The sequence below is a fragment of the Leptonychotes weddellii genome, chromosome 14, assembly GCF_054177405.1.
Source record: "Leptonychotes weddellii isolate Sample4059 chromosome 14, ASM5417740v2, whole genome shotgun sequence".
NCBI lineage: Eukaryota > Metazoa > Chordata > Mammalia > Carnivora > Phocidae > Leptonychotes > Leptonychotes weddellii.
Window position 1 is genome coordinate 62,344,954 of NC_138382.1, and position 13,927 is coordinate 62,358,880.

The 13,927-nt window shown below is 54.8% G+C and overlaps 1 protein-coding gene across 6 annotated transcripts in view; it reads right to left on the minus strand.

The window, feature by feature from the left end:
* RGS3 (regulator of G protein signaling 3) overlaps positions 1-13,927 on the minus strand; it is a 117,577-nt gene that overhangs the window by 70,885 nt on the left and 32,765 nt on the right. For all 6 annotated transcript variants that reach the window (XM_081803402.1, XM_081803405.1, XM_081803404.1 and 3 more), the window contains 6 exons: positions 11,394-11,475; positions 10,464-10,569; positions 9,294-9,645; positions 8,378-8,417; positions 4,052-4,248; positions 1,726-1,809 (listed from right to left, as the gene is read on the minus strand). In XM_081803402.1, coding sequence (XP_081659528.1) covers positions 1,726-1,809; positions 4,052-4,248; positions 8,378-8,417; positions 9,294-9,645; positions 10,464-10,569; positions 11,394-11,475 — 861 coding nt within the window. The remainder of the gene's footprint in view (positions 1-1,725; positions 1,810-4,051; positions 4,249-8,377; positions 8,418-9,293; positions 9,646-10,463; positions 10,570-11,393; positions 11,476-13,927) is intronic.

Below are 13,927 nucleotides of genomic sequence, written 5' to 3' on the forward strand. Positions count from 1 at the left end.
CTCTCATGCTCTCTGTCTCTCATTCTCTCTCTCAAATAAATAAATAAAATCTTTAAAAAAAAAAAAAAGAAATATATTTACTTTGTCTTCAAATCACTTCCTTCAATCCTCAAAAGGGATATCTTAGTTCTAAGACTCCAAAGATCCACTAAACAAAGATTTTTTGGACAGACTGTAAATATAATCAGGCTATGGCTCCAGTCTGTGCTTGCCAGTCTGTTTTTCAACAAACATGCCAGAGGCAGCGTGAGAAAGCAGTGCTGAGCCAGAGATCCAACTGCTAAAGTTGGCTCTGTCCCTAATGAGCCTTGAGACCCTTGGGTTCCAGTTAATCTCACTGGAGCCTCAGCTTCCTCATCTGTAGAATGGGGACAACCGGGCCTCTCATGAGGATGCTGCAGGAGCTAATTTAAGATCTACTATGTAAAATGCATGCACCGTGAGAATACACAGTAAGTGCTCGGTGTTTGAGCACCTAATGGTGAGAGGACAAACAAAAGAGCAAATTTAGGCAGACGTGTGTATTTCAGGATTGCTGCCATTTCTGCCTTCTTCTGGGTCTTGTGAATTTGTAGCCACACCTCACTTTCTGACCCTTGGCCACCTGACTTAGCTCCATCACACACTTACTCATCAAGCCCGGCTCCAAGAGACTTCTTGTTCCTAAAACTCAAACCACCCCACCAAGATGAAGTTTTACTCTCTCAGAGGCAACTCAGAAGATATGCCAAAGCTCCTAAGAAAGCTCCTCAAGAGGAAGTCCAGAAATGTAGTGAGCAATGCCCATGTGGTAGAAATAAGCATGAGGTCTCCCCGGGGAGAAAGAGAGAATGCTCCTTTGCAACACACGAGTTCTGGTCCCCTTGTCGAGAAAAAACAAAAGCAGCCTCCTGCTTAGCCACAATTACACAGAAGGTCCCAGAACGCTGAGGCTGAACGGGCCCTTAGAGATCAGCTAACCTCAGCTGCCTCAAAGACACACACCACCACTGGCTCAGAGGAGAACAAACCAGATCATTGCACTACCCACAAGCTGCCACTCAGCTCAGCCAAGCCCCACGGCCGGCCTGATCAGCAGCAAGCCCCCAGATAGGCCAGTCAGATCCCAGGGCTCCAACTTTGGTGTCAAGTAGATTTCACAGGCCCGAGCCAACTCTGGGGATTGTGGGGGGAGGGAAATTCCCCCAGTTAGAGATGAACAGAGGCCAGCTCCCAGGCAGAACGGCGTGATCTCCACACCCAGGCCTCTGTTGGCAGAGCGAGAGCCCAGAAGAAATCACAGACTTATTCCTTAGAAGAGGATTTGGGATTTGGGTTAATACAGACCCGGAAAACCTGAGTAACTGACGCTCCTTCAAAAATTCTCTTTGGCTAATAGCTCCAATCTTCTTACCTACGAAGTCATTCATCACAGCCAGGGTAAACTACCACCTCTCCTGCTCCTTAGAGGAAGTTGGGATAAACAATGCGATGTCTTGTGGGGCTGGGGAAACTTTCTAACCATCAAAGATGGACTAAACAGCTTTGAGAGGTGGTGAGCTCCCCATCACTGGAAATGTACAAAAACAAGATGGGTAGCCATTTGGTAAGGAGGGGGATGGACGGGGATGGAGGTGGAAGACTTCAGGATTTTTCTACCCCGAGACTGTACAACTCTAAGACCATGAGGAAGAGAAAAGTTAGGGGCCTGGAGGATGTCGGTGAAGCCACACGTGTAAGCCTTACCTCGACAGCCTTGTTCCTCCCCTCGTACAGCCGCAGCTCCTCAGACAACAGGAGAGTCCGGGCAGGGTTACAGAGATCTAAAGGCTGAACACAACGCAGGCAGTTCAGAGAGGCCCAGTGGAGATGGGGTGTGGGGGGAGGCAGCTTGCCAGAGCCAGCCACAGAGAACCCTCTCGACTGACTGAAAGAAGCCTCCAGCACCACCCCCCCCCCCGGGGAGCCCACACACCCCCTCACACACAGGTGGAAACAGAAAGACAGATGCTCTTGTCCTGGCCGGAACTGTTGCTGCCACCTTCCCCACCAAGCCCCACTGTAAGAGCCAGGCTCTGGCAGGAAGTCCAACCACACGTTTAGGCACTCACAGTCCTCCCCCGAGCTCCCCGACTCCGCTGGGCTCCGGGGGGCCCCCCCAGCCCCCACTCTCCTCCATCTGTCCCATTCCAGCCTCACGGGGAAAGTCCCTGCTGCCAGGCCCCAGATCCTGAGAGCCTCATGCCAGATATGGTCACTTTGGTCCCTTCAGAGCCAGGCCGGTCCCTGCTCTACATGCATAACACGCTTGAGTTAAGGGACTCCTTCCCAGCAAGCAGTCCCCAGGGACCAATTCTCACCCAAACTTCTCACCCACCCTATCATCCTCCCCCGTCCCCGCTCAGGAGCCCCTGCCCCCTGCCCAGCCCAGAGAAAGCTCCCTAAGATCTGGATGACCCAGCAGGGCTTATCCTGGGTGAATGCATATTTATAACATGGCTTCTAGGTACCCGACACCAAGCAAGGTGCTGGAAGAAAGATAATGAAGCAAATGTCCACTACGTACAAGCCCCTGGATGAATCTCACGAAGAATGTGAGGTGAAAGAAGCAAGGCCCCAGAAGAGGCCAAACAAAACACGTTCTCCAGGAAAGCACACAGAGGTGATCAAAGTAAAGGGAAGCAAGGAAATGACTATCAGGAAGTCGAGCTCGTGGGTAGGCGCAGCAGGGAGGAGGACACTGGGATCGGGAGGAAACGTTTGGCCTCTGGAGTGGCAGCCACGGCCTACAGCTTTATCTCAGTGGACACCCGCTTTACAATTGGTTCAACTGTGTATTTGTTAGGCCGTTTTGGGTTTATGTACTTTACAATTTAAACGTTATTATAACTTTCTGAAAACGAGTTTTCATTTTCTGTAAAGATTTTAAAAGGAAAATGAAAAATAACTCCTGTGGATGCCAAGAGCTTTGTGGTCCCGTCCTGAGAAAGAGAAGAGACCAAAAGAAAGGCGGGAGCCATCTGAGGAAAGGGGTGTCACCCACCAGAGGTTCATGCACAGGGAAGGCGTGGTCAGAAATTAAGCCCCTGGGACTGTGTCTCCTCTAGGTTGCTGATGAGAGGACCAACTAACACAGTCTTTCTGGAAAGCCATTTGTCAATATATATAAAGAGCCTTTGACATGTTTATGATGCATGACACTGTCATGTCACTTCCAGGCCTCTCTCCCAAGGAAAATAATCAAAGGGGCAATTCATGCACAAGGATTTTCATCACAGAGTTGTTTGCAATAGCAAAGGAAGGAGACAGAAGTCTATCTGAACAGAGAGCTAGTTAAATAAACACATGTCCGTGAGCTAGAGTAGTGTGCAGCTGCTACAGATCAAAGGCTCGGAGAGTATTTAGTGTACGCGGGGAACGTTCCTGCTGCAACTTTCATTTAAAAAAGGCAAAAGGATAGAAAAAGTGCACTAGGAGGCTGCTCGGTTTTCCTTCTGAAGTGTGTACATGCACACAGAAAAGACACCTATGTGTTCACACTAATGGCGTCTGGGGGATGGAAGCCATAGAGGTTTGGAAATGGAGAGGAAGAGAAGGAAGAAGCAGAGGGAGAAGTAGGAGAGGGGGATGGAAATGAGTCTCAGGCCACCAGCTAATACTGGCCAGACACGTTTGCTAAGACCGAGGAGACCAGATAAGACGCCAGACTTCAAGGCTCTCCCTCGGTCATTTCCAAACAACAAACCACTGGATGGGCCAGAGAGCAGAAGCCTCAGCAAGCAGGCCCCATGGGAATGCCAACTAGGAACTGTAGTGAGCCTGCCCTGTCCCCAGAGGAAGGGAAAACTGGGAGAGGGGGCAGGGAGAAGAGCCCCTCTTTGCTCGGCTTCCCTGCCCCCGCTCTCCTGGTCCTCCCCTGGAAACCTCTGCTCCCTCAGTATAACCCCCAGAAGCCTGAGCACCTGAAGTCATTTCTTTCCCCAAAGAGAACCCTTCTGGAATGATCCTGGGGTGAAGGACCTTCCTCTTTCTCATCTCACGAGGGAGCCCTTGGGGCCAACCACTAGCTCACCTGAACAAAGACCGGGAACACCAGGACCTTGGGGGCCAGGGTGACGTAGGTGCCATAGCTTGAGTGAGGGGTGTGCGGCCTCATGACCGGGCAGTTCTGGTAGTTGCCGTGGCCCTTCATGGTCTGCACTGTCTTCATCAGCCGGGACTTCTTCCCCAGGCCTGCGTAGGACTTCCCTTTACTGGGACTACCTGATTCTGGGGAACAGAAATGGGGGACCATGAGGCATTTCCACGTAAAGGCATCCCCTCTGCAGAAAGAGAGAACACAGACACGGTCAGCCCGTGTATGCTACATGCCAGGCCCTATGCAAGCTACTGAACACAGAGGGAGGCCTCAGAAGGTTCTCAGGCCGCAGGGAAATCCCTCACACTCTAGTGGGAGTTACTGACCCATAAAGAAGCGACTCTGGGACTCAGATGGAGCCAGGAACCACCAACTAGGATGGAGGCAGCAGTCCCCATCTCGTGTCTGGTGCCCGAGTCAGACCTATCAGTTTGGCCTCGTGCTTTTCAAAATCAGGAAATTTCTCTCATATTTGAGAAATCAGAAGATCTGACCTCACCGGACCCACAGTCCCACATAGAACAATCGGTCGGTTGGACAGCCCTGGGTGTCAGACACACCGACACCAAGCCCCACGGCTCCCTCTGCGTGCCCAGTGTAGCTCACCTGTTCCCTCGCCTTCCAGGTCCCACGGACAGAGGGCCTGGAGGTCCAGTGGTAGCAGAGACAGAGGACTTTCCTAGGCTGTATTGGAGCCTGCCCTCTATTAGCCACAGGGCGGCCTGGCTCCACCTACGTCAGTCTAAAATAAGGAGTGGCACCTGCTAGCCCAGTTCTCGGGAAAGAACACGAGCTCTGAGGCCGTATGGCTGTGCCCAGTCCCCACTCCTCTGCTTACTAGCTTGGTGACCTTCAGCCACTCACTTCCCCCCCTTAGAGTCTTGGTTTCCTCAGCTGCAGTAACAGTACCAAGTTCATTGGGTTGCTGTGAGGATTCAGGGAGATGCTCAAGGAAAGCCCTAGAACAACGCCTGGGATCTGGTACGTGCACAACAAAGGTTAGCTGCTAACTTAATGTGGCTCTTGTTGTTGTGGTCCTCTACTCGGAAAAGCAAGTTAATCAGGTGCCCCACAGACTCTGAAAATCCTAGGCTTCACTGAAGTCAGAAGGTACTCTGGTTGGCCAACTCACACTCTATTCTAATCAGAAAAAGGACAGAGAGAGAGAGAAACACTTCAGGGAAGAGAGCAGAAGGCTGCAGGGCTGGGGTTCCTCTTTAAGGGGATGCTGCTGGACATAAACCCCACGCTGAACAAGAGATAGCATGCAGGTTTTTATTGGGTCCTGTCCACTGAGCAGAGGAGCAAGACACAGAGTAGCTAAAAAGTCAGGGATTCTTGGGTGCAAGCAGGTAGGAGGCCAAGTGCATTGCATTCGGGCTCCGTAAATACCTGGGCCGCCTCTGGGGGGGCTCCTGCTGCTAGGTGGGCAACTGACCCCAATGCCTGGCCTACGTCCCAGGACCCAGGCATCCTTCCACCACCCCCCAAGGCCCAGCAGCCAGGGGGTGAACAGGTGGTCCGAGTCCAGCTACATCTCGGGGGAAGCTCCCCACCAACGCGAGGTCCCTGGCCTCAGAGGAAAAACTCAGCTCAGAAGATCTCACACTTACTTCCTCCGCCCACCACATGCCCCTTCTCACCGAGCCGGGTGAGAAAAACAAGCCAGATCCCCATCACAAGTGACCACCGATCACAGCCATCACAGCCATATCTTAGGGCAGGACTCAAACCATAATAACTTAAACCACTTCCTGCCTCTTCAAGCAGTGGCTTAGAGAAGAGTAGAAAGAATGTGAGCCCACGGGCTGGGGAAGGGAGCGGGGACCGGGGAGGATGGATGCATGGAAGCAGTTCCACAGCCCCTCCTCTGATCTGGCCCCCGACCTCAGCCCCAGAGGGGTGTGTGTGCTGCCAGGCCTCTCCTCTTTGCTGAAAGAACCCATCCTGTGTCTCCAGACCTGCCCTGAATTTGAGCTGGACAAGACACTTGAATTTGAGCACTGGGTGACCTGCCCGAGGATACTCGACCAGTATAAGGTATAAAGCAAGATGGACCCAACATATGCAGCGGTCACACCTGAGAGCCCCATCTCCACACACCCCTGGATAACTTGTGGCAAGTGGGCGTGGCTCTCCAAAATGGATTTTCTGAAGTACCTTTTTTTAAAACCAGCCCGGGTTGCAACCCAGCTACTGAGCTCTGTGAAGTCAAACTCCTTGACTTCCCACCTTAACATCCCCTGGTCCAAACCCCCACATCACCTGCTCCACTGACCAAACACAATAATTACTCAGCTTTGCTCCGGCTTCCAAGGCGAGCCCTGGCAGCCATCCCGCTCTGGTCCTGGAGAATCTGAGGCTCGGCCCCTTCGCAGCGCAGGGGACAATGCTGAGGGCACCAGCGGCCCCAGGGAACATGTCAACTACAAGCAGCAAGCGCCCTAGGCCTCAGAAGGGCACCAGACACCGCTCAACTCTGGATGGCTCAACCTGCCCCTGCAAAAGGAGGCCAGGCGGCCCAGCCAGAGGAGGAGGCAGAAGTCAACACCATGGTGACCGCCCCGGGCCTCTGGAGAACCCCGAGTGTGTTTAAGGGAAGGTTCAGTCCCACCCCTTCCTCTGAACTCCAGGACTGGGAGCTGTGAAGACTTGATCGCTGATAAAGAGCCAAGATATCCTTGCATACCAAAAACAGCCATTACTGTGAAGAGCAAATGAAGGAAGGTCAAGTTCTTAATCCAATGCCTTCAAAAAGCTACCACTGTTGTGGACACTGTCACATCTCCTTACTTGTCCCTCTCTCTCCGTGGCCTAGATGACTATGTCCTTGGTTCACTCAATACTGTATTCTCAGAGGGGAATCAAAACGTGGACCCTGGATGGGAGGGCTCCGAGAGGCACGTGTCAGGCCGAGAAGGACTCGATCCCACATCACCGGCCCACCGCGAGCAGCAGGCTCTCCAGCTCCTGAGCTCCGTGACCAGCCTTCAAAGCCCAGCAGCAACCAGCCAGGGTCATTCTCCTTCACTCAGTCACTCGGCTGAAATTCTACTGAGTACCTGCTGTCTGCCACACCCCAGGGCCAGCACCGGGTCCTCAGAGATGAGCCGGCCGAGGCCCTGCCTTAATGAAGTCACCGTTTAGCAGTGACACCCCACTCTAACCTAATGCGCTGACTAAAAGCTTTTTAAGAACTCAGTGTTGAATAACTATCAGACTCCTCTCCAGAAGGAACACAGATGCATTTCCAACAGACCAGGCTCATCCATCCAAATGGCCTACCCTAGAGGGAATGCAGATGCCTTCCATCAGCAGCTCTGGGCCTGATGGGAGCCCTTTCCCCCCAACCCCCAAAGGCCCAGGCATTCTTCCAAGTACCCGCTACAAGCCAGCATCGACTTCACACCACGGATGGGGAAGGCGGCAAGGAAGTGAGTCTGCAAGCGGCTGGGAAAAGGCCCCTCTCAAGGAAGGAAGTCACCAGGCATTCTGTAGGCACTAGAGAAAAGCCTCGAGCATAGGACCACCAGGCAAGGCTGGTCCCCACCTTCCAGATACCAGCTGGACTTGAGTCGGCTGGACCCCGGCAGGCACGTGGAGGGCCTTCCAGAATGCCCTACCAGTTCCAGCACCAAGACTGGTATCTCAGGCGTCCTGAGGGGGCCCTGGTTTTGAGCTCAGCTTCTCCCCTTGGCTCTTAAAACACAGGGCCAAGATTCAAAGGCCAAAGGAGAAGAACGGGTACAGAGACGCCCTTGCAGTTCAAGGACAGCCATCTTCTGTGTAGCCTCCCTCCATGGGCACACTTCCTACTCACAGTCAGTCTCTCCTTTACCCCTCCCGACAACTCTCTGAGGTGGGAACTGTCAGCCCCAGTTTATAGATGAAGAAACTGAACTCCCTGAGGCTTAGGGAGGGGACGTGGATTGTTCACAATCATGCAACTCCGAGTTGAGCCCTCCATGCCCCTGTTTTGAGCGGGCCCGACCAGGTATGGCACCTAACACATATCGGTTGCTCAGTAAAATGGAATGAGTCCCAGTCGAATGCCGGAATCCTGAACACCACCTCCTAGACTGCTGTGGGAAGACCCCTTCTACCTGCTCAGTTCAGGCTCCAAGGAGGAAAGATACTGGTTCAGAGAGGGAGAACGGGTATGGAGGGGAAAGAGAGTCCGTGTCAATGTGCGGGGTTCCGGACGGCTGACCTCACATCTCTCTGGGGCTTGGAGGGCACAGCAGCGGAGGACAGACCCACCTTCGGGGATGGCATCCTCCTGGTACACAGGCCGCAGCAGCTGCAAAAGAAGACAGAAGAATCACCTCAGCCCCAGGAACGGGGAGGGACAACTAGGCAGGCTGCTCACCCGCAGCCTAGCCATAGGAAGGGAGCACCTCAGGGCACAAGACCCAGCAGCCCTGGCTAAGGAGCAGAGGGTGGTGCTTGGAGGGATTACAGATTCCAGAATCCTCTAGAATGTTAAGAGTTGGACAGAGCCTTAACGTTCATCCAGTGTAACCCCTTGGCCGTGTCCCCAGCTTTCTTGATGGTGGCTTGTTCCAAAGTGCGTTCCAGGCGACGGTGGCGCCATGGGTCACTACCAGGCCCGCCACAAAGGGTGTGCCGTCAGGGGAATTGGGGAAATGCTGGGTGAAACCATCCTCCCCCGCAAGACACCCCCAGAGACTCGAGTAGGCTACTGTGCACTGGGAATCTCCCAGAAGAGGAGGAGAGTTTGGGGTATTTCTCAAGCTTATTTGACCTCGGGACACTTTTCCCCCAGAGTGTCCCATGGGACCAACGTTTTGGTGTGCATACTCCTCGGCCCACCGTGCCATCTGCGGTGTCTGGGTTCCCACCCGTGACAGGGGGAACAGCCCTCTCACCACAGCCCACTCCACACTGTAGAAAAAGCAGAGACTGGCAGAAAGATCTTCCTTCTTTTGAGGTGAAATCTTCCTCCCTGTGACATCCCGTGGGCCTGGATCTGTGTCCTGGGCCGCAGGTACCCATCTGCTCTCTCTCCCCAGAACAGCCATCTCTGGAGGGAAGCTGACACATACCCCGCCTCCTCCCTGAACACTTCCAGCCCCTTGCAGGCTCCTCCCTACACCTGTAGTGCGAGGCCAGGGGCCCATACCCTCCGCCTTCCCCCAAGACCGGCTGTCCATACCTGGCTCCCAGGGTTCAGTGGGGCCAGGATGATGTAGTTGGGGTCAGTGGAGGTGGTGGCGCGGGACAGCGCGGGCAGGGTGTGCTGGCCCCCGCGCTTGGTCACCTCTGTATAGCGCTCCCAGCCCCCGAGGAGCAGCCCGTCGGAACTGTCGCACACCAAGTGGCAGCTGTGGCGCTGTTCAGGCCGCGCCTGGGCCGCATGGGTGCAGTTCTTCTCCCGCTTATTGGGGGGGGATTGGAGGTCGTGCGTCGACTTGCAGGAGGCCCGTCGCAGGACCCCGCCGTCTGGCCCCGGCTTGACCTGGGGGACCATGCGCCACACGAGCAGGATGATCTCACTGGAGCAGTTCCTACAGTTGGGGGGTGGGGTGGGGAGGGGGGCGGGGGTGACACAAAGAAGTTGAGTTTGGGGAAAGTCAGCCAGGGCAGGGGCCTACAGGGCAGAGAAGAAGGGTGGGGGAGGGGAGAGAAGCCCCCAGTAGTCGGGCAGGAAGGGAGGTAAGGGGCCATCTCAAGCTGAGACAGCAAAAGCGTTCCTTAGATCAGTCAACTCTAGCTGACTGGCAGTGGCTAAGAAGGACCCTGAGGCCAAGGCCAGGTTAACCAAGAGTACCAGACTCTACTAGTGATGTCGGCCACGGGCAGAGTCTAAGCAAGGAGGAGCGAGCAAGCCACCTCTGTGCAACCCCACGTCCAGTCATTCTAGAAGTATACCTAAAATGGTCATGAGAGTTTCACTCCAGCGGGCCAAAACTTAGGGGACCCAAACATTCTAAAGAATAATTTTTCAAGTATGCACTTGAAACATTTGCAACATCTACACATCCTTTAAAAACAACAGGCTTAGCTCTGAAGTCACAGAAATAATGAGCTGGAGTAGAAAGGGCCACCCTGGAGCCGCAACAGGAACCGTAGGGTCTGTTTGAGAGCGTCTTGGCCGCTGTTTGCTCCAGGCAATCCAAAATTGCTCTGAGCCTGAACCTTCCATTTGCAGGCCAAGACACTGAGTCCCTGAGGAGCAGAATGAATTGCTCACAGCTGCGCCGAGGAGGGGAGGGTGAGGCCTTGTGCCCAAGGCAGGGGGCAGGGGGCAGCTGTGCCATTAGCCTGAGGCCCAAAGCCTCCCCGCCTCCTCCCCACCCCGCCCCCCCGCCGCTGCCCCTGTCACCGGATCTCATGGGCCAGCTCCACGCATTTCCAGTGCTCCACGGGCCTCTCATTCAGCTGCAGCACCGTGTCCAGCTGCTGCAGCCCTGCCCGCTCGGCTGGACCTCCTGCAGGGACAGAGAAAAGCCACCCAAGGGCTCCCGTGGAGCTCATGACACTGTCCAGGGGCCTACAGTCATGGCTTCCACAGTGACCTCAACAAGGGGCACACTGCCCTGCCCCTCTGTTCCCTCATCTGCGAAATGCGGGGCCGACCTTGGTGGCTCTCAGGGGCCTTGAAGGGAGGCACCCCTTCACCCTCAGCTCCTCTGCCTGCTCACTCTTCAGCTATCCGTTCTTCCAGCCAGGTCCCACCTCACTCTCCCCAGGGCCTCCCACCCCCTAGAGAATCCTTCCTTGTTGCCAGGCTCACACACTTCATTCATTCCTTCAACACCGTTCACTGAGCGCCAGTCCTATGCCCGTCCCCATGCAGGCACAGGGGGGCAGGGGGATGGGGGAACACCCAGATCACCAAGCCCTGGCTTCTCCTCCACGATAAGGAGAAGTCTTTGTGAAAAACAGGGAGGGGAATGCCTATTTTTAAGTGCTAATCAGGCTTGGAATAGAATAAAATACCCATTCCCAATGAAGTCCATAAATGACTCTCATTTTCCCATGCAACCCTTACTGAAAATGTAGGTTTAGTTCCTGTTAACATGATTGGGAAACAAAATAGAAAAAAAATATATTTTCATTTTGATAAAAACAAAAAAAAATGTGGATATATTTTCATAAACCTCCGTTTCATCTGTGGTCATTTAAAAATATTATTCTTTTGTTTTGAAAAACCAGGACACTGCTCCAGTTTGGGGCTCCCCTTCCAGATCCCACATGAAGCCAGGCACATGGCAGGCAAGTGGGGCTGGCATCCGCCGAGATGCTCACTTACCAGAATCCACAGCCTGGACTCGAACCGGAGAGTCACAGCAGATGGTGAAGCCAAAGCCATCCTTCCCCCTCGGGATGGTGATCTAGGACAGAGCCCTGTGCCGTTACTCCCAGAAGCCACAAGGCAGCTGCCTCTGCTCCAGGGTCGGGAAGCCCACGGGCCCTGCCCCAGAGCCATCCTCCTCTCCAAGGGAGCTAGAGCCAAGAAGGAGGCTGGCCAGCCCTTGCTGTCCCTATCTTGGCCCAGGCATCTTAAGCACTGGGTTGTGAGTCAAGCAGGAAGGCTGGGAGCTCAGGAGGTAAATCCAGGCTGATGCAGAAGGGCTCAGCATGGACAGAACCTTGGAAGGGTAAGCCTCGTCTTCCTCAGACCCCGCAGACACATGGGCCAGTCCAAAGAGCCCCCTGGACCTGCCCGCCTCCATCTTGCCTGTGATCCACTGACTCTCGGTCTCTTGCTTCTTCCTTCCAGGGGTTCACAGAGCATCGGCCCAGGGCTGGCCCTGCGCTGAGGGCCCACAGACAAAACCCACCTGGGTGCTGCCTTCCCAGAGCACAGGGGAGGGAAGACAGGGACGCACATAAAACTTCAGGATGAGGGCCAGGGAACAAGTGCTAGGTTCTCAGGGCAGTCCATCGCTGGGGCCTCAAGGCATCCAGTGAAGACTCCCAGGGGAGAGGGCACGTAAGGGCACAGACAGGCCTCCTGGCAAAACCTGAACTAGCCACTGACCTCGCAGTGCCTCCTGCATGGCAGATCCACAACCCTACTTCCAGAAGTCCCCTGAAAGGGCCCTGCCACCTGGATCTCTTTTCAAAGCAACACACAATTATCAAGCTCCTAGCATGCATGCCAGGTTCTGCTGAGGTATGGAGGCATGAGGGCTTGATCTCTGGCTCCTAGAGGGCCACAAGAATCTGCAGATCTCTCCAAAGCAAAGGAGCACTGTACTAGAGTGCCCTGGAGCGAAGTACGAGAACTGAGTTGGGAACAGTTCTTTGTGTTTGACTTTGGATGGCAGGCTGGGTGCACGGCAGGAACCGAGCGAGTGCTTCGCGAGGACAGCCCAGCACCGTCCCATCCGCAGCAGGAAACTGTTAGGGTACAGTGCCGTCTGCTGGCTCGGTTCAGTTCAGCCTTGCTACGTGGCCCCTCTGTGCACTGCCCATTCGGCTGTGGGTGGGGTACAGGAGGCCCAGACCCTGCCTGCCCAACGAGTGATTCCAGGCTGCTCAGAGCAGGTATGTGAAAGTGACAGGCCTAAGGGAGGAAAAGTCAGAAGAAGGGTTCACTGGGGTCCCAAGAGAGTCCCTAGGAGAAGTGGACACGGAGGGGGCCCTGGTGAGGCACAAGGGAGGGTGTCCCAGGCAAGTTGAAGAAGAAGCCAGCTCAGCAAGCTGGAAAAGGTCAAGGGCCAGAGGCCTTGTCAGGAGACTCCGGTCTCCTTCCTTTAGGGGCTGTCTCTTCAAGGCTAGGTGCCTGGCATTCACCTACCAGCTGTCCCAGAGGCCAGGCATGAGGAAGGGGAGGGCCGGGGGACCCAGGGTGACCAAGGCCCTTGGAGGCTGTCGGGGAGGTCCCTGAGGCTCTGCTTCCCACCAGCCCTGGGCCTGGATTCAAAGCGAGTTTGTAAAACAGGAAATCTGACAGACAAGGGGAAGGGGGAGGGGGCAGGAAAATACCCTGTTCCCATAAGAATTCTGGGAAAACATGCGGCTAAGACAGGAAGAGAAAAAAATGGAAAGAAAGAAAGAAAAACAAACTGTGGAGTGAGTGTGGAAAGCCCAGGCTGAGACTGAGGGAAGCCATCAGGAGCCCGGTCCACTCTGTGCGACCAGTGAGGACTTCACGGGGCCTCTCAACCCACCCTCAGCCCAGGCAGAAGGTGGGATTCCAGAGGCTTTCTAGACCTTTCTAGACCCCGTCCTACCCCAGCAAGGGCCACAGCCCCCCTGCCTGGGATGCTGGCTCTGCAAACAGGACTTAGCGCCCATGGGCTCAGGGCTAGCAGTTTGGGGACTGGCCCCCAGAGTTGAATCTGGAGAGAAGAAATATACTCCCGCAAAAACAGTTTCCCCCTCCCACACCCTGGTCCCCTCGTCCAGGCGGGACTGTGGGCCCAAGCCCCTTCTGCCTTCCAAGGCACCAGCCTCAGTAAGAAGAACCAGCCCAGACAACAGTCCAAGTCAGCTGGGGGCTGGGAAGGAAGGGAAGAGGAAAGGGTGCCAGGAAGCAAGGTCCCCTCCTGGCTCTGTGTGAGGGGTGGGACCTCATAAAGGAAGCAGAATTACGATCTGTCCATCACTAGACTCACTGCATTGAGAGGAGAGTGCCCAAAGAACTGGATCATCGCTGCTGCCCTGAGGGGAATGCAGGACTGGCTTTAATATGCCCATTTCACAGAGAAGGAAGCCGAGGCCTAAAGAGAGGAAGTGGCAGCCCCCAGCTCTCGGCCCTCCTCCGTGACCCGGGGCATCAGGGTTAGGAGGTAAGGGGAGCAGCCTGGCCCAGACTCTGAGATCTCGGCAGCTCCT